The 23,182-nt window shown below is 33.0% G+C and overlaps 2 protein-coding genes across 3 annotated transcripts; both read right to left on the bottom strand.

Moving 5' to 3' along the window:
• Window positions 1-1,472: 1,472 nt before the first annotated feature.
• Window positions 1,473-10,283, bottom strand: LOC133290976 (polypyrimidine tract-binding protein homolog 3). Of its 2 annotated transcripts, none has more exons than XM_061489136.1 (15): window positions 10,265-10,283; window positions 9,462-9,529; window positions 8,064-8,135; window positions 7,883-7,959; window positions 7,634-7,712; window positions 7,195-7,318; window positions 6,635-6,699; window positions 6,491-6,540; window positions 6,219-6,260; window positions 6,067-6,118; window positions 5,900-5,957; window positions 5,787-5,800; window positions 5,212-5,319; window positions 4,990-5,133; window positions 1,473-2,601 (listed from the first exon to the last, which is right to left on the bottom strand). In XM_061489136.1, exons 2-15 carry the CDS (start codon window positions 9,516-9,518, stop codon window positions 2,212-2,214), a joined length of 1,332 nt encoding a protein of 443 aa, XP_061345120.1. In that variant the 5' UTR covers window positions 9,519-9,529; window positions 10,265-10,283; the 3' UTR covers window positions 1,473-2,211. The 2 variants fall into 2 exon arrangements, with proteins under 2 accessions (XP_061345120.1, XP_061345119.1); XM_061489135.1 differs by lacking the exon at window positions 10,265-10,283 and adding an exon at window positions 10,131-10,261.
• Window positions 10,284-12,138: 1,855 nt separating this feature from the next.
• Window positions 12,139-15,363, bottom strand: LOC133290975 (large ribosomal subunit protein uL3z). Its single transcript, XM_061489134.1, has 6 exons — window positions 15,309-15,363; window positions 14,929-15,023; window positions 14,437-14,547; window positions 13,596-13,900; window positions 12,683-13,092; window positions 12,139-12,556 (listed from the first exon to the last, which is right to left on the bottom strand). The coding sequence occupies exons 2-6, from the start codon at window positions 15,011-15,013 to the stop codon at window positions 12,298-12,300; spliced, it is 1,170 nt and encodes a 389-aa protein (XP_061345118.1). The 5' UTR covers window positions 15,014-15,023; window positions 15,309-15,363; the 3' UTR covers window positions 12,139-12,297.
• Window positions 15,364-23,182: the final 7,819 nt, after the last annotated feature.

Here is a 23,182-nt window from a genome sequence, read left to right as displayed (position 1 = left end):
AACTTTTTCCTATGATTAATAAAGATTCAAATTTTTGAACTCTTTCAATCAACTTTTTTGGAAAAGAAGTCTAATAAATAAAAAATAAAAAATAAAAAATAAACGTAGCAATTTAAGTAAAGGAAAAAGAATCAACTAAGAAGAAAAAAGGAAATTAGATGATATGTAGCTTGGGGACAGGGGACCAAGGAGGCCTGTGCTACATAATTCACCTGTCACCACAATCAAAAGGGGTAGGCCTAGATTTTGGCCATTCAATTTTGAACATTGGGCCAACATTTAGGATATTCAATTACCCTGAATACTTAAGGACAATGTTAGGACCACCCTTAATTAATATTGAAAAGATAGCCTTGCATTTTTGTCACGTTCAAGCAACGACACCAACCAAAGTAATGTCAAAAACACTATAAGAAGCAAAAAAAATTCAAAGCTCACTTTAATGATGGAGCAGTACTCAATCTCATATTGTGAATATTAAGTGCAATCAAAGGAGGACCAGACATATAGATAGAGTAAAACAGACAAGGTGAAAAAAAATATTTTTGAGACATGATCTGGTCGGCGTCGCCTCTTTGATGATGACAAAGTTAGTTCAAGCCATGTGACACAAGCCAACAAATTCTCCTAAACGAGTTTTTTCAATGATCAATGTTATACACAAGGTTCAAGGTTCAAGGTTCAAGGTCAAGAAAAGAAGCCTTACGAAAAATGGTCGTTTGGTCGTTAAGACTTTGTTGCTATGACTGCCTGTTAAATAATTGAACTAAAAAGAGACCCAAGAAGGATCAAATTGATTATTTAAACCAAAATTCTACTCAAAACTCTTTCCAGTTTATGATCAATAGTGATTTCATTTAAAGTGACAACTCAGAGGGAAATCAGAGGAAAAAGAGAGACTAATCAGATTAGCTTAAGGATGGATCTCATTAATTTGAAGTTGCATTTAGTCCTTTGTCCTTAGATGAGGCCCGGCAAATTTTGCACAGGCCTTAATCGCTTCATTACAGACTCTGATGTCATAATCAAAATTAAATTTTTCATAAACTTATGCTTTTAAGTACAAACTCATTCAGTATTATATATTGAATACCCATCACAAGATGGAAATAAACTTTCGGATTATCTTGTAAAAGTAATTAATGAACCTTTAGCTAAAAGATGGAACGAAGGGGGCTTTGAAGAAAATAAAGAAAAAAAGATCATTCATCCCAAAAAAGCTAACAGTTTATTCAATAAAAAAGAAAAAATTCGTCTAATTGCAGTTAATTCAGTTCTAATAAATAAATACATTATCTATTTTTGTTCTTTTCCCATTGCAGGCATGATGAATATAGCCTTGACTTTTAGTCATAACATGTCCAGTTTTTACCCACTGAAATATAAATTCCATCAAAGTGGAACTTGGCCTGTACACACCTGCTTGCCTTCTTTTGAAGTAAGAACTTCTAATCCTTTTGAACTATACACTTTTAAACCTGTGAAGCCATGCCGTTGATTACGATAGGCATAGCCAATGTAAGAATTTCTTGCTACAAGAAGCATTAAAGCAGTGCCCGAGGACATATAGTAAAGGCCCCTCTCTTAACCTAATGTTTCCAATTTCCATTCTCTCAGCCAGCTGATTGAGAGGGATAAAAGGGGTAGAGAAAATCGTCAAAAGGAGGAGGAGGAGAAGAAATAACCAACATGTTTTCAATCCATGAGAATGCAAGGAAGAAGGAAGAATAGGAGATGAAAAGAGAGACTGAAGGAGGGAGAGGAAAATATGTAGCTGCAAAAGGAGAGAGCAAACCAATAGATATTTGCTAAGTTGGACAAGAAGATTTTGATATGGATTGAGAATACAACAGAAAGGCCTACTTAGCCTGAATCACAAAACATATACAACAATGATTTAAAAATAAAATAAAAAAGCAATCCCTCCAGCAGAAGGTAGTGATTTCCCTTCCTTTCTATTCTTCAAAGACTCGACCTATCCACAATCATAAAAATCTACCCCTAACTACATTATGTTAGCAACCTAAAGCACTAGTAGAGCAATGCAGATGAGAAGGCAAATAATTAGAAGAGAAAAAGTCAAAGAGAAGATCTTATCAGTAAATTAGTAAGCAAGGTGACCATTACAATATAATGAAGAGGACGATCATCTGCATAAAAATTATGCTTCCCAAATTCAGAACCCTTGTCCTTACTGTGCTTAACAAAGTCTCATATATTCTGTAACTGGGAAAAGGAGATCCTGATTACTGAGCCAGAAAGTGAGCTCGCATGCTTGCACACAAGAGCTTCAGTAGCCTGCTCCTCGGTCTCAAACTGAACCAGGGCCTGTTTTTTCCCATTCATCTCAAAGACCTTGCTGTTGACAATGGTTCCATGCTCCTCTAGAAGGCTCACAATCTCCTCATCAGTGATGTCTTGTGGGAGTGTGGACAAATGGATCATCTTTGTTGGCGAGCAGCAATACCGGTAGTTTTTAGCAGCATTACGATTGAAACGATTGAGATTTGAATTGATGTACTCATGTGTGTCAGCACCTTGTGTTATGTTTGGATGCTTGGAAAAGTTGACCTCCAATCTTTTCCCAAACAACATGGCTCCCTACACCTCAAGTTTGAAAATGTTTGTGACCAGTTCAAAACTAGACAAGGTATACAGATTAATTTGCAGGATGACTAAAGGATACAAGAAGTAAATCCAATGTAAACATGCACTATCACATCATCTTAATGTAATTTGCTACCAATCCAGTATAGAAAATGAAAAATCAAGTTCACCATTCTTTTATTTTCTCACTGAAGCAACTCAAACCATCAATCAAAATTAAAGATTAGTTTATTCAAATTTGTTGACATTAAACAATGTCAGCCTGTCGGGATATTACAACTATGACTTTTTATCAACAGCATATTCAAAGCCACCATTTCAAAAACATGGACGAATACCAATCATTCAACAGAATCAATGCATGCCAAACAACACAAATAAAATTACAAATGAACAACAAATATACCATACACACAGCGTTTTTTAATAGTAAAAAAATCCTCAGAATAAACAGATAAATGAATATTTCCTCTCCTTATGAAATAGATCCTTCAATTTCAGTCTTGTTCCACAAAACATACAAAGGCAGGATGAAAATAAAACCACCAATAAGACCTGATTAAAAGATTTGCATGGACAGTTGGAGACAGCCAGAAGATATGGTAGCAAGCAGGGGTGTAAATGGGCCAGGTTAGGCCAGCCTTTGCCTTTGATAGCGTAAGTCTATGTAAAACATTTAGAGCCTATACTAGCCTATTAACCTATTAAAGGTTTGATTTATAGGTCTGGATTGGCCTATTTTAAAAACCTAAAAAGCCTGACACGGTTTGAAAAGCCTACCAAGTTACAAATTAAAGTTTATAGACCCAAACCAAACTAAAATATAAAAGATAAAATTTTCATTAACACATGAAATAATGTTCATAAAGATCACATGAAAATTTCATATTATATATATATATATATATAATTTACACTTTCTTTACTAATTTAATTTAATATTATATCTTAAATTTTAAATAAATATTTATGATTTGTTAAAATAACATCAATCCTATTACTTTGAAAATTAGTGTTACAAATCATGATATCAGAATGTTTTTAAGTGAACAATATATATCATAAATATATTATATTATTAAAAAATTTAAAACGCTATCCTGCAGGCTTTTAGGCCAATCTTTTTAAAGTGGGCATATGACATAAAATTTAAATGAATTTTTCTAAAAGCCTAAACCTGCTCTATTTAGAAAATAAAGCAGGCCTAAGGTAGGCTAGGATGTAGGCCCCTGATAGGCTGTCTGATTTATTTACACCCTCAGTGGCAAGTTCCTTGGGGAGGAGGATGTATTTTCAAGTAAATTTATCATTAAAAGAATAATCAAAATATAATGAATTTTCAGGTTGACACCTAAATATAAATTGAATTAAAAACTAACAACTAGAACCAAACCTGTGAAAAAAGAAATACAATTTCTCTCTTAGCGAACTTTCTTCATTCTGCTTTAAAATTATACAAAATAACTAACAAACTTGTGATGAATTGTCAAATATAGACATTGGTATTTGATGGGTCACTAGAGCCATTTCCAAGGAGTTATAAAAGAAAGAGAGATAGAAGGCGTTCAGCCCAACAACGAATTGCTGTCCAACAAGGCAACAAGAAGGCAGCAAACCCAACAGCCCAAGATGATAATTCTGGTTCAAGCCAAGGCAGAGGTAAAGAAATGAGTAAAGGGGCTGTCCCACAAGATAATAAAAGAATGAAGTTAGTTATACAAAGGGAAGGAGTGGACAGCTGGCAGATGCTGAATGGTGAAGAAGATATTGGGAAGCAGGGAAATGTGAGGTTATATTGGAGGTGAGAGCAAAGGAGAGGGGTGTGCAAAAAATAGGAATTAACTGGGAGGAAAGAAAATTGGAAAACTCTGCAGATCGGTGGTTGTTTGTAGAGGGAACTGGGTTATGGTGCTATATTAATTGTTTGGGGAGTCTTATGGAGTCTGTAATGGTTGTCTTTCAGTGTCTTTGAGAGTTCTTGGACTCTATAGTGTTGAGTCTGTAAGCATTTACGTTTCAGTGTTTTTCCCAGTCATTGTGTGAGAGGTTGGAGTCTGTTATTTCTTTTGCTGTAATTAGGAGAACGTGACTCTTGTGAGTTCATCAAAATCAATAAAATGTTGTCATGGATGTATTTCAGAAACTGCTGTTGCTCCTTGGTTTTATTATTCTGCTATTAAATTGAATAAGCGTTGATTTAATTGTTAGTTACCCACTGGTACCATTTGTAGACAAAAATTATTAAAATAATATATGAAATGCTATTTCAGCGAAAACAACTATAACAAATAAAACAAACAACAATAACTTCTCACTTGAGTAAAGATATCACAAAAATCTAGCATCACAGCATATGGTCAGCAAGGTATATACGAAACAAACCTTCAGAAAGTGCACTGCCAATTCAGCTTGGAAGCCATCGCCCATCTGGATAAGTGCATGGTCTGGTTTATTTCGGAGAAGTTTAATTCTCACAATATTCCCATAAATGGAGAATAAGTTGAACAGTTTATCCTCATCTATTCTCTGAAATAAACAAATTTAAAGCTAAATAAGCTGAGAGAGATTGAGAACTTTCTAGAAGAAGCCAGACAAAGTGCTTACATCAGGATTAAGATTTGAGACAAGAACTGTACACCTGTCATTTGTCCCAGTTATTCCAGGAGGCAAACCTCCCCCAAATGCAGCTGCAATGGCTGCAGCATTGGCCATCTATAATTCAAAAAATAATAATAAATAAGTAATTTTTTTAAAAAAAGAAAAAAAATAAACAGCTCATTTGCAAGCATGTCTGCAGTCCGCTTGCTAAACAATCATGGCAATATGTTCATATTATCATGCCATTTATCTCAATGAAAGAAAATCCCACAATGTCGAATAAGCAAAAACCCAACACAGAAGCTCCTCCTTTTCCCAGTCAAACCCCAATTTGAAAAACAAAGCCCTAACATTAAGTTGTTCTGAGATTAACAAAAATTCCCACAAATGGGGGTAGGTCACAATCATACAAACTTGGTGATTTGTATATTTATATTTTAAAAAGATCAGAAAAAGAAGAGATGTCATCACACATCTCCACTGCTACTTTTCATGAGAAGCAGAATGATAATAACTTCATATATTCAACTATGCAAGAATAAATCAAATTGGGACTTTAACTTGGTGTGAAAAATACCCACCTGTGGAAATCCAACTGGAAAGAGGGAAAAAAGGACAAACATTAGTACACTGGAAAATAACACAATATGACAGACAAAAGAAACCAACCAAAGCAGTTTAAAATATTTAGCACCTGCCCTGGCTCCAGAACCTTGAACAGAATACATGTTTCCTGCATCACCATATCCAGGCTGTTTCCCAGAAGATGAAGGACAAAAAAAATATTAGAATGGACTTTGCAAAGATCAACAAGATGATTTGATTAATAAATAGATAAATAAAGAACCAAACATAACACACTTGAGAGGGTCTGCCTTTCTGCTCTGTAGGGAGATTTGGGTTTGTGAAGTCCCTTGAAAAATGAGGAATAAAGTCAGCAACAATGAGATAAGATGTTAAAAAAGGGATTAAGAAATGAACAAAAACAGAGAGACAAAAAATGACTGAATTACCTTGAACGGTCATTATTGTAGTTCACTTGTAATTCATCAAGGCTGCAATTAAGATGAATTAAATGTCCATATAAGAAAGTAAAGTAAATCAAAAATAAAGAGAGAGAAAACAAAAAGACGGATTTATTTTATTTTATTTATTTTGTTTTTGTTTTTGTTTTTTTTGGTGGGGGTGGGGGGTTTACAAAAGGACTCAAATCACAAGCATAACATAAGTTCTATAAATCCACAAGGCAATATATGATGAAATTGTTTAGATAAACTTAACCTACTTTGAGAACTGAATGTCCAGCTGACAGCATCCATCATATATATTACGTCCCTAGAAATTTCCAAAAGTTCAATCACCATTCAGAAACAATATCAGAATTAACAAGCCAAGTAAAGTCCCAAGCTAAAAGGAAATGTTAAACAACCTGAAGTGTACTTCTTGCAGCAACAGCACTCTGACATGATTGATACTGGATAAGAGCTTGAAAGCCTACAAAGTTTGCAGATACATGATGAAACAATTAGTAGAACACACAAACTATACATGCATAAATATAATATAATGATATTTTTTTGTCCATAAATGCAATCACAATCCTAATATCTGGTTACAAGGCAAGGGCATATGCAAAATGTGTTGAAAATGGAGAAGCATTCCACTACACATAAAAAAACCAGAGCACTTACAAATTCATTAAAATTAAAGAACCTTGTTCTACTATTTTCCCATTTTCATACAACAACCAAGTTTTGGCCTACAATGTGGGTTGGCTACATGGATCAATCGACACCGTTGGGCTCTTCCAAGTACAAAACTTTCAGTAAAATATTTTTCTATTTAAATACAAAAGGAAAAAAAAAATATTTATATATTTCAAAATAAATTATTGCATGACCAAAATATAACCTCAATCCACCCAGTCAAAGTCCAAAAGCACAAAAGACTTAATAGGGAAAGAAAGGGAGAAATCTGAGAGAATCTGACCAGCTGACTTCTGAAATGTTACAATCTTTTCCACAGATCCATGAGGAGAAAATACTTGATACAGCACATCCACTGTTATAGGATACAGCATGTGATGAACTGTAACTAAGAGAATTCGGTTTGGCTGTGCATCCAGAGAGTTCCCGACAGCAGAACAGCATAGAGAAAGAGAAGAGATAGAGAGAAAGGAGAATAAATAGAGAAGTACATGATAAAGAGAAAAAGAAATCTACAGAACATAGCATTTTAACACAATGAATCCAATAAAATGGAACAGTCTAAGACAACAATACAAAGATATAGGGGGAAAATATCACATAAAAAAGAAAAAGCAAAAATACCCAAAAATGGGCCGATCAATTCTCTCTGCTTTTCTCAGCAATCAACAACAAAATGAAGCATAATTTTTTTTTATTCCAAAATTTGAACAAATGCCAACCTCATCTCCTCGTCCTTGATTCTGATCCATTGTTGTTAGCTCTTGATGTGAGGAAAACTGTACATAAACATTCCTTCCCCTAGAATGGAACAAAAAGAGAATTAGATTGTTAAGGCAATCTTAATATCAATGGGAATAAATAGAGCACTGCAAATCTTCAAATATGACATCAAATACCAAGTTATCAAAACAATAGTCTAGGCAATCAGGTACAGTTCTAAAAGACAGAAATAAACTAGCTATTTGTACCTTATGCTTGGTTGAATACTTGCATAAAATTGTAAAGCACTAACTGCAGATGGAACATCTTGCATTTGGAGAAGAGCCTGCAAACATGGCAGAATGTACAAACAAAAAATGACAAAATGAAGAACCCATTAAAACTCTAAGTAAAACAGACAGTCTCATTTACAGGCATGAAAAAGAAAACCTGATTTTTTGCACGCAGCATCACAAGCTTTGTTATGACTCCAAAAGGCTGAAATAGCTGAAGTAAATCATTCTGCAACCAAAGGAGGCAAAAGTTTTAAATCTTTCAAGAGCTTCAGAAACTAAGAGTCCTAATAACATTTTAGTGCAAAATTGTACTTAAAAAGGAAAAATAATTTACGCTCTGCTAAGACAACACATACTAAGATCTAAAATTATGAATTCAAATACTCATTATCCAAACATCTGGACAGAAAGCAGAAATAGACCAAAATAAATGAGCTTACGTGGTCTAATTAAAAACAATAAAACAAAACAAACAAACACACAAAGAGAGAAAAAGAACAAAAATGCTTTGCAGCCAGCAAGACTCGAGCCATTCAATGAAACGACAACATTTCTAGGCAGAAACTGACATCCAATATGAAGGTGGCAACAAACGGGAAAAAGAGATAGAAGATAACCATGCAACTTCTACCGCTATATATTCAAAATCTATCTAGTTTAGGGACAGACGTTAGAGCTTACAAAAATGGTTACAATCAATAACAAAAAGAGTAAAGCCCCTTTTGGTTCTTAACAAAAAGCATGGTCCTCACTTTAGTCCCTTACAAAAAAAATATTAGTCCCGAGGTCCCTAATAAATTCAAAGTGAACCCATTTAGTTGATATCGTGATCCCTCATAAATTCAAAAAAGATCCATATTAGTCCCTCAAAAAGACTAAAATGAATCCACTTTGAATTTCATAGGGATCAGACGACTAATTTTTTTAAGGGACTAAAGTGAGAATTGTGGACCCAAAATGGGCTTTACTCTAACAAAAATATAAAACATAGAACCATTTACAAGAAGTTTCTAAAACAGTTATTTCCCAAGGGGCTTGCTTGTTTATTGTTTTTAAAAACTATATTTTAATTATAAGAATTAAAGAATTAAAAAAATTGTTTTTATAATAGTATTACGTAAGAATTGATTCTAAAAACAATATATAGCCTTTAGTTTTTAGAATCCAATGCTTTGTTTAATTGTGTTTTTTTTTTTTTTGAGAATTAGAATAGAATATAAAAAAAAATAGGTTATTCAACTTACCTCTTTTACATACCTACCAATTTCCAACACTGTTAAATCAGAATCTCAAGAAAAAAAGAGGTAGGTAGAGTAACTTATTACTATAAAAAAATCTGTTTGATAAATTTTATTTAGAGAATGGAAATCAAGCAGGCCCCAGATACCACCCACTTCATTCACCCTCTTGGCCAATGACTAGTTCTCCTCATTTCAAAACAAAGCTAAAGCAATTGATCCATACCACAGCCATGACATTGTCATATTACTAAAACATATAGCAACTACAAACCATACAGACATCCAGCAATACAGAGATAAAGAGAGAGTACTTCAGATATTTCGTGCCCCACGTTTCGAACATGAATGACCTTGGAAGGTTCAGTCATTGTAAACTAACCTGTAAAAAGCATGAAAAAGATTAAAAAATAAAATAAAATCATAATACTCAATCACTTCAACTTTTTCATTTTATTTGTTCAATTTATGGATAGCATCAAATCCCAACAGTATTCTAGTCTGAATCAATCTGAAAGCAAGCAACTGAAGTAAAAGTTCACATTTGGTATGCTTGAAAATTCTCACTCTAAAACTGAATAGCACCCCAAAAAAAGCAAAGATAGTATATCATCCGTTCCAATTTTTTGAAAAACCCAATTGGACTAATTCACGATGCCAGTAAATCATAAAGCGAATAGATAGAATCATGGGGCTTCACAGACAAAGTGCAAATCACGAAAGAAGAAGAAGAAGACGAAGAAAAATGAAATTTTTATCTCGAAATCAAACTCAAATGAAACTCGTATACCCAATTGAAAAAACTGAATCTAGGGACTATGCAGAACAAAGAGCAGTAAACAAAATCACAAAGGAGAAAAAGGGTATGTTCAAATTCCAGCTCAGAGCCCTAAAGTTGCAGAAAATCATGACATCTCAGCAAAGAAAGCACACAGCACATTCCTTCGTTCTAAACAAGAAGCAGATAGAGAGAGAGAACTTGCCCGAAAGACAGTGACAGACAAAGAGAAAGAGGAAGAAGAAGGAGAGAGAGAGAGAGAGAGAATCAGAATTAAAAAGGGATGGCACGCATGATGTGAATTTGTTACCCTATGTTAGGTTTGTTAACTCACTTGACCTTTTTATCATAACCTTTGATTGAATTTAGGTTTGGTGTTTGAATTGAACATTTTTTCCTGCTTTTGGTACCACCACACTCATCAACTAACAAAACTTATCCATCTTTGTTTTTTTGATTGGCCATTCATGCTTATCTGGCTAACCCAATGTATCTGGCCAACCAAAAAATTCAATTTATTTTATTGATCTTATCGAGTTACTGGGTCGTTGGATTATAGATCACTGGTTCAACTGCATGACCCGATAATTATATATAATTTTATAATTTATATTAAAAAATTATAAACATACACAAATATAAAAAAAATGATACAAATTTCAAATATTTTAATATAAAAAATAATAAATCACATATTATTATCCAATAAAGGATCAAACAAAGATGTAATGATCGTGATATGAGGCTTTAGGTTCAGAAACGACATTTTTAACTATAAATCAAATCAAAATTTTCTGTATAGTAAATAATTGAGATAATATTAGTGTTGTAGGTACATAACACTTCTGTAAGTCAATAAGCAAAAAAATATTCAAATATGTCCATGATTTTTATTTTAAAACAAAAAAAAATTGGAATTTTTTTTTGGACCGGGTCGGGTCACCGGATCACCGATTTTTATGAAAATCGGCCGGATCGAACCAGGTCGCAGTGATTCTGATGCATGACCAGTCCGTTGCTTTAACCGGACCGGTTATATGACCAGTTCCCGGTTGACCCGATTGGGTCGGTCCGATTTTATTAACACTGAACTTAAATACTTAATTTTAATTCGTTATTATTTACTGGCATGTTAAAGTGAATTATAATCATTATAATAATAACAGCAAATTAAATGTTGTGTTTGTCACTCTGTATTTTTTATTTTATTTTGTAATGTAAAAAAAAAACACATGAGAATTATGTTGTTTATAATTTTAATAATTTTTAATTTTTTAATGAACAATTAATAATATATTGAGGCTTACAAATAATTATATAATATAAAAACGGTTGCTTTAGCAATATTTTTCTTGTTACGATTTTTCATTTTGTATTTGAGGGTTGCATCTACACGATACAGAACAAGAAATTCAGAAAAAGCAAGGAGACGATCAGTTTACACCAAGAACGGGGCATTTCAAATGCGTATCTACCTTCTCATTTCACATGTAATGTAAGTCTCGTTAGATAATTCTAAATCTATACCTAGTAATCTTGCATACTGCTGGTTGGTATTGTCATACCGAAAGTAGTTTATACTGCCTTCAAAATGAAAGAAAAAGTTGTCAATCTTGAAAATTTTGCTCCAAAATTCATCTTACCATATTAAATTAGAATACGATTTGAATATAATTAGAAATAATGTTCAAACTTTTTATCTATTCTTTAAAAAATAATATAAAATAATTAACTTCTTTTTAAATTAAATCTTTCAATTGATTATCTACACCTTTATAATTTGGAATAGTTTGTCTTAATCTATAATTTTAGATTTTGTCTTAAATTATACCCAAATCAATTTCTCATTTGTGAATATTCTTACTACAATTTTTTTCTTTATAATTAAATTTTAAATTAATCTTATACTTGATCATTTTTTCTAATATATTTACATGACCACGTTTTGGACTGCATGGCTTTTCTTTGAAGCAAACTTTCCTTTGAAGCATGAAAAGGGTAAAAGGAGCATTTCTTCAACATTCGGTCACTTAAAGAGGGTCAATCGAAATACTAGTAAAACATTCAGAATGACCCTATGGTTACCAAATCTCGAACAGATACTTCCCATGGGTGTCTGAATATTTTAAAATTTGTTTCAGCAAAATATCATACCACAATGCAAATACCTTGTAAACCATAAACAAAATTTGAAATATTTTGAGTACAACTCAATCTCACTTGAAACAAAAGTTCGGCCAAATTATAGAAATAACTCAACCAAGGATCCATGAGAAACAAATGTCAAATGAAAACACTACTAAGTTTAAAAGAGATGTCAACCAAATATAATTCTAAAAATAGCTTCGAGCATTTCCAACAAATTATCATAATTATGCTTTGAGGCGTCCATAGAACTTTTGCTTCTCTTGGGTTGTCTGGAAACGGCCATGCCCAAACTTTGAAGATGTGTCAATAAACTTGAGTTTGATCTCCTCCAGGGCAACACGAGAAGTCTGCTTAAGCAGGGATTGGCGCAATGTAATAACCCTTTTCTTAGGACCAACACAGCATCCCTTGACCATGAGATAGTCATCCTTCACAATACCATAGTGTGGGAAGCCACCCATTGGGGTAATGTCTTTCTCAGTCCTGGTTCAGAAAACAAATTAAGATTAGTTTGACTACCATATTAATGCAATTAAACGTCAAAAATATTTTTTGCTGTCCAGTTCATTATAGCATTTAACCATATTTTTAATCAGCAGAGACACTCACCTATCAAACTCGGTAACAGCTTCATGAGACTCATCTCCAGCTTTGCCAAGCTTGTAAATCTTCTTGTTCAACTCAGTACGGTGATGGTATCCATTCTGACCAGCCCTGGCAACAGTGAAAGAAACTCTTGCAGGATGCCAAGCACCAATACAAGCCACCTTCCTCAAACCCCTGTGAGTCTTACGGGGAAGGCGTGTAACACCCCAACGAGTGACAACACCTTCATAACCCTTACCTTTGGTCACCCCAATGATGTCAATCATCTCATCCTTCTGGAACACAGCATCAATAGGAACCTGTTTCTCAAAGAAACTGTATGCAAAGTCTACCTTCTGAGCAATAGTCCCACCGTTAATCTGAATCTCCATAATATGGGCTTTCTTCTGCTTCAATCCCTTCATTTTTCTGATCTGTTTAGATAAAGGGAGACAGAATTATTTGAATTTACAATTTGACTAATAATATAATATCTCAAAATAAGTACTAGTATTAAAATTGTGTTAACATTTTACTCCAAAGTAACTTCCAAATAAAATTACAAAACTTTAATATAGGTGTTTAGAAGTCAAGTGATCTACAGACTTCCAAAACATTTAACAACAATTTCCTTATGCCCCTGCAATTTTTCTGGACAGTCAAACAGAACCAGCGTGAGTCAGAAATCTCGTGTGGAAGTGCCGCTCATAGCACCAAATTCTATGGCGCTGCGTTAGCACAAGAATATCATCATTCTCATCTTACAAAGGAAAAAAAGAAAAGGGACAAATGATGAGATTTTGTTGAACTTTAGAGAATGTATGTAAATATATGGATTGCAGTTGACCTTCAAAATCTAGAATTAACTGCTACTTTAAATGTAGTAAATGAGAGAAACGAACAAAATTATGCAATCAAGATGACATGGGGTACATACCTGAGTGTGAGCCAAAACGCGGACAACAGTTGCATACTTCTTTATTTTCTCGAGCTGGGACTCAATGTTTTTCTTCCCCTCTTCAGTTTCAAACTGCTTTGAGTACTTGGTGAAAGCCTTCTTCTTGGACTTGCACCAGTTCTTATAGAACCTACGCTTCACTTCCTCACTCAAATGCTGAGTCCATACAGTGTTCAAAGTTCGAAGACCACGGGGAGTTTTCACATAACCCACAACCCCAACAACAACCATTGGAGGGGTTTCAATAATTGTAACAGGCTCGCAAGTCTCCTTCTTGTGAAGCTCTGATGTAAAAAATAGAATATATAATTAGGAAAAACAAAGGATCCATAATATCAGATGGAACACATACAAAAAAAGTTTTATGTAGTAGTAAACAAATGCAACAGCACTAGACCAGTATTATCAGCTTCAAAACTAAAATTGGCTGAAAAAAGCATTTCAGTAATGCCAAGATACTTTGAAAACTGAGATTTATGGTAGTTAGGCAACTCCACAAAGAAAAAAAAAAAACAAGACATGAAACAGTGCATTTCAAAACACTAGTTATCTCAAGATTGACTAATCCATTCTGATAGTTCAAGAAAAAACACTATCACCAGAAAACTTAATTTTTGATAAATTATATTAATGACTTTCACAGTGAAAAATGCAGGGAAACAATTTTGGTACAACAATTTGGAAAACAAACCACAGCAACAAAAGCCCTGCAATTTATGATCAATTAAGTAACTGAGTAAAGTGCATGGTACGCTATGAAAACCTAACATACAAAACATATATTAATTTCAATTAAGTAGCCGAGTAAAGTGCAACTTACTTGATCCCGGTTTCTCGACCTCTCTGACAATGTGAGTCATACCAGCCTTGTAACCCAAGAAAGCAGTAAACTTGGGTGACTTGGTTTGGTCATCCTTGGGGAATGCCTTCACTGCATGAATAAAAATTACACAAAAACAGGGACTTAATTGCTATGAAAACCAATTTAAAAAACACTTTTTAATAAAAAAACACAGTAATAATTATTTGGAAGACCCTTAATTACAACAAATCAATTAATACCCAGTTGCTCAAATTAATGGATGAAATAAAACCACATAGCAGCCAACAACACTCTAGGGTTTATAATAATGATAATCAGAAATACAAGGGGCAAATATTATTTAGATCATATCAGTAAAACCACTTGCTAATAAACAAACTATTTATTTATCAATCACATAATTGATTTTCAAATTCACCGTAGCAATAAATAGTGATTGAAACAACACAAACAGTTACGCAAGCAAGGAGAAAGAATAAAAAAAGATACCTTTTCCCCTGTGACGAGCAGCACGCTTCCTGGGGAGAAATCCCAGCGACCCGTGCCTGGGGTGTTCGAACTTCCTGTGAGACATCCTTCTCTTCCTTCAAAAAAAAATATCATAAAAAAATTATGGAAATTTAACAAAACCGGCTATTAATTTGACACAACACTTGAGGAACAAATCGCTGTCGTTGATTATTATGGCGTTCAGGTTGCGAAATGCAAGATGCTAACATAACAACAAATCAAAAACATAAGTTTTGTTGAGAAACGCATCGTTTTTTATTTTTTTTTTTCTACGAATCTTGATATGAAATCAACCAAAAAGGAAAAGCAACAATGATAGGAGAAAATGAGAATGCGGATTAGAGTGAGATTTGGAGAACCTGAGGCTGCGGCGACTGATATCCCAAGTAGAGAGGTACTGACTCTAAAACCCTAATATCGCTGTGTGTTTTTATAGAGCAAGCTTTTTTATCTTATGGGCCAACTTTTTTGTTATTAGGATGGGTCTTCGAATCCGAATTTGCATTATACCAAAAGCCCATCTTATCATAGCAAATATTGCACAATTTAAAGAAATCCATTAAGTTAAAAATAACACAAAAATTATATCATTTTTTCTTTTTCTTTTTTCTTTTTAAAAGGGGAATTACATTAATGTAAGAAAAGAAGGCTGTTGGAATATATTATAATTAGGGGCATATATGAGTCAAATCGTCAGTTCTCTATAGTCGGACATGTTTTTTATTTGAACTATATAACAAATAGAAGCTTGAACCTATTACAAAGCCTCTTTTAAAAATTAAGTCATAGGTTTATTTTACAAGACCTGACGTATAAACTTTCGGGTTGGCATGTATTTTTAAATAAATTTTTTTGCTCATATTTATACATGATATCATAAATTTCTTCTATATAAAATGGTGTGCCTATTTGTACAAAAAAAAATGTTGTGCCTATGTTTATAGTTTATAATTTATACATAATAACATTAATTGAATAAACTCCGGAGTTCAGACAAATTGCAAATAAAATTTGAACATTTATCGCACGTGAATTGATGCTCTCCGGCAAGTATACCGATCACACAAGTAATATAGAAAGTAAGTAGAGTATCGTCTCCACAGGGATTGTAAACCAAGTACTACAATAACCAGTCCCCCTAAGTTGGAAAACTCGGTTTGTTGTATGAAAAAATTGTGAATTGATTTTGAGTAACAATAAGAAATAAAATTAAATACTTGTTTTTAAATTTTTATTTAAGAGAAATAAAACAATAACAATGAGAATTGATTTTAAAAATATGAGAAAAACATTGTAGCTAGAGCGCACTCACCTTATGATCCCCACTTCTTACTTTGGATTGATTCACAATACTTATTCATATAATTACTCGGATAAATTATTATCTAAGAATATCTATTAGTTAACCCTCAATTCCTTGCAATGTTAACCCTTTAATTCCCAATTGGAACCCCAATTCCTTGCAATGTTCCTTATGGTATTAAGCAATGAACGCAATAATTTAAGCATCCGCAATTAAATACACATCTATTCCTAACATGCAGATCAATTGTTATCCTACCCCCTTTCAAGATCAAAACCCCAATATTCCTATCTAGGGTTTTAACCCTCAAACTATTCTCAACTATCAGATTGATCAGTTTTAATAAAGAAAATAGAAAATACGCACAAGGTAGAGACAAAGATAATTATATAAATGAGTAAAACTAAATCAATCCATCGTAACAAGGGTTCACATAGGGCTCGTGACCCTAACTACAATAAAAGATAACTAGCCAAGCATAATCATGACTAAAAATAATCCAATATTCAAAAGTATAAAATTAAAGAGAAAGGAGAAGAAGAACTTGATCCCAGCAATCCTCTCTGAGCACCGTCGTCGTCTCTCTTCAGAAGAATAGGTCTGAATGGAATGCGATCTCCCCAGGGTTCTATTAAGAGGATATATTTATAAGCCTCTTTCATTCTTCCAAAAATACCCTTCCGAAAACACGGTACTTCTTTTCCGTAAACCGGCGCCAAAAATTATGAAAACCGGAACAAATTGCTCGTGAAGTGGCGCCAGTTGGCGCCATGTTCTTTCTCCAAAATTGGCGCAAGATGGCTTCATGTTTGGTGCCATTCTTCTTTTCTTTTGGCTTCACTTGGGCGCTTGTTGGCATGGTGGCGCTAGTTTGCGCCATTCTGGCGCCAATTCTTTGGCATTTGTACCATGCAACATGGCGCTAACTTGCGCCACTATGGCGCCAAGTTGCGCTATTTCTCTGGACTTTGGCCTATGCGACATGATGCAACATGGAACTTTCCTGTGTGTGGAGTCACGTCAACAGACTTTTTATAATTTGTAATTTTCACTCCTCTTTTTCCTATAAAAACACAACTAAAAGGTGAATATTATTGACATAGAAAGAATCAATATAAATAGCAAATATGTATTTAATTTGCTCTCTTATGACCCAATTCTTATCAATTTTAATACTGAAAAACCACACTTGCTAGAGGCACATCATGAATCATTAAAGATGAGTTTCAATTTACAAATTGCAATGCATGATTACCTTTGAAATTTGAAAATATGAGGACTGACTAGCAAAATTGTAAATTACAAATATTTATTCTCCATATATAGTTTATTGTAAATGAAATTTACATATTTATCGCATATATAATTTATTTTCCATATGCAGCCAACATCAATTGTATAATAATTCTAGGGAATAAACTTTGTTATATAATAATGGGATTATGAAATTACACAGTCATAGAAAGATAAAGAAAATTTGAATCCACAAAAAAAAAAATTAAATGACCTAACAACAATTTAGGTTAGATTTTTCATCTTTTATTAATTTTAAGTGTACCTTTAAAATCATATACCATAAGTGTTCAATATTTTAATATTATGTTATGTGGCTAATATTATGTTATCTACCAATATTGTATTATATTATGTTAGTTGTTATATTAAAGTTATATTATGTTTAAGATGACTTACTGTTCTGATACCTAGTTTTGAACAATTTCCAATTTTTATTTTTCATAGAACAATGTCTTATATTAAAATTATTTAATTTTATTTTTCACATAAAATACAAAGAATGCTATGAATTATTTAATTGTAAAAATAGATCAATTATATTCAATAATTGAATTTTATATTTTAGGATCATCGAATGTAAATGATTTTATTAGTCTCATTAACTTTAAATTTACACTTCAATTAAAATTCAGTAGCTATGAGAAAATTTAATAATTTGTACTTTATTACAAAAAAATTATGAAAAAGATCTTATAAAAAATTGAATAATTTACAAATGTCATCTTACTAGGCTTCATGGGCTTGGAAGGTCAAACCAAACTCAAAATATTTTAAATAAACCTAGCTTATTTATTCTAGAAACTTGCTTGATCTGACTCACTTATACCCTTAATTATAACATATTTTTATACAGAATATATTATAATTTTTAATAGATAAATTTTTCTCTTGGAAATATCTTATTTTACATTTAAAATTACATACTTAATATTAAATGTTATAAAATAAAAGTTACAAACTAATTTATAACTTTAAAAATTCAGTAACTTTCCTATCCCTTTAATTGAGTAATAAAATAAAAAATTTATCTTTTAAATGATAATATTTTCAACATTTTAAAATTATCTTTGTTTAATTAGATGAATTTTTAGGGGTGAATATTTCTCAATAAATTTGATATCAAATTCATTCACAAATATTGCATTATTTTTAAAGGTAAAGTCAAGAAAACATTTTAAAGGAATGCCAAAGTGTAAATTAGTTTTAAAAGAAAATTTGAATATCCAAATATGTGGAAGATTGTGGGACAAAATAATTATCAAATTCCAATTATGCTTTTAAGTGAACATTCAAGTCTAGACCAACCCATCTAGCGGGAAATTCTTTTGTCATTTGACTTGAAAAAAGAAACTAACTCCAGTAACTATGCGGTTACTGCTACACATCTTCTTATGCCAAATAAGTTAGTTTTTGTTTTTGTTTTTTGTTGTTGTTGAAAGCAAAGAGGAGAGACATGAATTTTCATGGCATGAAGAGGAAGCAACTGCAGTCCTTATGCAAGAAACATGGCATCCCTGCAAATTTGAAGAACAAAGAAATGGCACATAGGCTCTCCTTCATTCTCAAGGTACTTATTACTCATTTTCCTCAATATCATTTTTTAAAGAAAAATATAGGGAATAGAACTGTGGTTTTGTAAAGTGGATTTATTTTTTTATTTTTTTTTATTGTTGTTAGTCTTCTTTCCAGTTTTGAGATAAGTGGATTTAAATTCTGCAAAAGCATGCAATTTTTCTTTGGTTTTCCTTTGAACTCAGGGAAAAGAAAATCATGGGTCATGCCAGTCAGGTTCTGACAATTATGGAACAGACAAAGAAGACATGTTGGATGTGGAAATTAATGAACTGAACTCCAGCAATGATAATGACCAACAAACGGTTACTCAAGGTATATCTATCTTTTAGATGAAGCAATGTGATTTCTATTTAATAATTTTGTCAGTGTTATAATTGACATATGAACGAGTTTATAATCTTTCACACCTTGGTTTCTAGACAATGCTGCCCGGCATGCAGATGCACGTGAAGTGAAGTCTGTATCTTCTCGTAAAAGAAGTCCAAGTCCAGATTCAGAGGAAAGGACTGGTTTTTCTCCCGATCTCTTAAAAACTTCAGAGAATAAACGGTTGCAGTGTAAAACAAATTTGACCTCAGGAACGCCAACAACTTGTGATATGGAGGAAAACATTCAAAGTGGTGTCAATGAGATTGAGGGGCAAGTAAATGACGGCATTCATGGGGTTTTGAATGCAGCTTCACCTAATGCAGTGGTCATGAACGATGTGGATCTTGTAAAAGTTGCTTCAGAGGAATTTGGTAACAACTTGGTGGAGGGAGAAGTTGACAAGTTGGATGACAATAATGATATTCATAATCATGAAGATGATTGTGGAACTGAAAAGGGTGAACTTGATGCTGAAAAACAAGATGACACCAATAGCCCTCATGGATCAAACAGAAGTATTGATATTGACCAAATGGTTTCTTCAGGTAAAATTAATCTTTTATTATAGTAATTTCATTTTTACATAATTAATAATTTATTCACCTCATTTAGTGGATAGCCTTAGAGCCATTTCATATTGTTTCACAATTAGATATATTTGAGCACCCCTTCTGCACATGCAGATACTTTTGAGTTAATGTTGCCAATGTCTCAAGAAACAAGTGTGGTTGCTGATCCAAAGGATTGCTTTGATTTCTCTTCCAAACCCCTTGAAGCTTCAGTGATTGAAAAATTGGAGGAGTTTGATAACAGTCAAGAGGTTTTTCCTACAGCATCTAACGATGCTGTCATAAATGATGCGAATCTTTTACAAATTTCCCTACAGGATTCTGATTACAATTGGGAGGAAGAAGTTCACAAGCCAGGTGACAATATCTGTGTTCATGATGTCTGCAATATTGGAAACGGTGGATCAGAAGTTGATACCATATTCCCTGATTCATTCATTGGTGCCGAGGACACTCATGAGAAAACCAATGTGACTGCTGAGCCTTTTCTAAATGAGGTCAATTCATCTACTTGTCATGATTCAGCTAGGACATTAGACAAATTTCTGCCAAGTGATCAATTTAATGAAGTGAAGTCCAGCAATCTTAATCAAATGATTATTTCAGGTAATTGTAAAGTTTTAGTTTAATTAATTGATAGTCATAGTTGATAAGGTAGGATCTCATGATCTTGGATACCTTGAATTTTGAACAATCTTGCACATGCAGATACTTGTGTAGGAAATATGGTATCTTCACAAAGGACAGATATGGTTTTGGTTACAGAACCAGAGGAATGCATTGAGTTTTCTCCCAAGCACCTTAAAGCTCCAGTTATTACAGGTTTCGAGATTGAAACAAATTTGAACCCAATCACATTTGGAAATGAGAAAAAAGACGAGTTTGTGCCAACCATGCCACAATCTGGTGAAATGAAGTCAGGAAATCTTAACATTCATCAAATGTTTGCTTCAGGTATGGTTGAAAATTTTGTCCAAAGCAGTGTGATGTCTATTTAAGGATTGATCTATACAAGTGATTGTTTATATAAGATTAACTGTTTCAAATCTTGATTTCTAGATTCTGCTTCTGGAGATGAAGATATAGATAAAGGGAAGTTGGAATTGTCACAGAAGATTACTCTACTCACAAGTGCAAAGGAAAGCTCAAAGTTTCCTCCCAAGCTCCTTAAATCTCCAATAATGAAAGGATTTCAGACTAAAACGAATATGCCCATTGAAACTTGTGATATGAAAGAGAACATGCAAAGTATAAAGAAGGAGCAAGTTGGAACGTTCATATCAAAAGAGACAATTTCTAAGAGGCAGGCTTTACAAGATCTTCAACAGAAGTGAATTCTGCGGTCTCAGCAGTAATGTTGATGGTTACTTGTTTAAACAAATGTACTAGCCTAACGTGTTAATTATGATGAGAAATATGACTGTTTAATGTTAAGTATCATTTTACTGCTTTAAGGTCTTTTCTTTGAGTATGTATGTGTTCAAGAATGCTCTTTATGTATGATCAGACTGAAATTTTTACATGCCCCTGTGTTGAAATATATCATGTTGTAATATTTGGCTTGATATTTTATTTGAATATGAGTGAGTATCGTCGAAACAAGAAATTATATCAAACCTAATTTTGTTCACGCAATAACCAAATAATAATTACGTTTTTGAGAGACATGAAAATATTTATGATCGTTCTGATCAGGAAAACCAGATTAAGAAGGAAATAATCAGTCAGAGGGAAATCTCATGGATATTATATATCTCCACCTCAACTATTGCTCTTGATGGTTTCAATTATTGGTCACATTGAACTTTCTCGAGCGGCATTAGCCAAGACTCCTCCTGATAGCATGAATCATATGAAAATGTTTTTGGTTGGAATCCATGCAAACTTAAAACCAGATTAGTTGAAATCGTTACCAGTTGATGCGTACCAAATAAAATAGATCATAGTATTAATTTCTAAAATACATGTAGTATACTCCATTAATAAATGTAATCGAATTAATTTTTCGGAATTTGTGCATTAATTATTATTATTATTATTATTATTTTGATAAAACAGAGGGCCTAAGCCCACGAGAAAGGCTTTCTTTAGTTATGGTAACACAGGCATCTATCATTGGTCAATTAGTGTTCTAGATTTAATATGATTTATAAATTTATTTGTGAAATAATTTCTAGAACTTCATCTTTGAATATTTATTCCATTCCTTCCTTTACTCTTGAAACTGTTTGTCCTGGTTCTTCCTTTTGATCTCTGCTAGAATTTTAGGCATTGATTGTTTGCGCTGGGCATCTAGTTAGAGCTTCTCTCAAGTATGAAAGGGGCGATGATACTAACACTGTTTTCAAAGCCTTTGGGTCCGGGGCTGTGATTTTCTTTGTTTTGTTTTGTAATTAGGGTTTAGGTTTATATAGCTAGAGATTGCAGCATGAACTAATATTAGATTTAATGAAATTTTAGGCTTAATTACATGCATGAAAGTTCTGACCATGAAATGTTAATAATCTATTGCAGAGAAGTTTATTCCTGAAATAATCTTGGAATGAACTCTTACTTTTTGTAGCCTTAATGCAAGGATTGAAAATTTCATTGATTGTGAAGAGGGAAAAGGGGTGAAATGGGCTTGAATCTGTGATTTGGATTTAGCTTTGTTCAAAATAATTTAAAATAGTGAATCCCCCATTGATAAAAACCAAACATACACCAAAATGATGTCCTGTTTTTCTGGAAAAATTCTGGCGATATGAATCCTATGTATCCATATATGATGCTCTCAATTTAATATTGCCAAGTCATGTTCTGTTTGGTGTAGTTCAACATTAATGAATCGTGAAATATTGGTAAGTAAGACCATGAATTAACACGAAAACAACCACGTTAGCAGTCATGACAATTTATGGTTGGGTGCTATGATCCAAATGTAAGATATAGGATTTTGAGTCCCATGTCAGAAACATAAGATTTTGAAGTAGGGTTTATATGAACTTTGGGCTCTTTCATCTTACAAGGTAGTTTTTTGGGTGAAGTTCTTTCAAGCTTCCACCTAATTATAAGGTATGAGACTCCCACATTTTCCAAGGCCGGTATCATTGTGTAACAGTGTAAGTAACATCACACCTAG

This window comes from Gastrolobium bilobum, unplaced genomic scaffold (assembly GCF_033153095.1).
Source record: "Gastrolobium bilobum isolate Gb01-03AN ecotype WA unplaced genomic scaffold, APGP_CSIRO_Gbil_v1 utg8260, whole genome shotgun sequence".
Taxonomy (NCBI): Eukaryota; Viridiplantae; Streptophyta; class Magnoliopsida; order Fabales; family Fabaceae; genus Gastrolobium; species Gastrolobium bilobum.
The sequence above is the reverse complement of the archived record's forward strand: the minus strand, read 5'-3'. Positions and strand labels throughout refer to the sequence as shown.

Coding starts and splice junctions, on each gene's coding strand:
- LOC133290976 (XM_061489136.1), bottom strand. CDS start 9,518: ATGACTGAACCTTCCAAGGTCATTCATGTTCGAAACGTGGGGCACGAA. Junction 6,261..6,490: donor CTGGACATTCAGTTCTCAAA/GTAGGTTAAGTT, acceptor TCTTAATTGCAG/CCTTGATGAATTACAAGTGA. Junction 5,958..6,066: donor AGAAAGGCAGACCCTCTCAA/GTGTGTTATGTT, acceptor TCTGGGAAACAG/CCTGGATATGGTGATGCAGG.
- LOC133290975 (XM_061489134.1), bottom strand. CDS start 15,013: ATGTCTCACAGGAAGTTCGAACACCCCAGGCACGGGTCGCTGGGATTT. Junction 14,548..14,928: donor TGCTCGTCACAGGGGAAAAG/GTATCTTTTTTT, acceptor TTATTCATGCAG/TGAAGGCATTCCCCAAGGAT. Junction 13,093..13,595: donor GCGTTTTGGCTCACACTCAG/GTATGTACCCCA, acceptor TTATCTAAACAG/ATCAGAAAAATGAAGGGATT.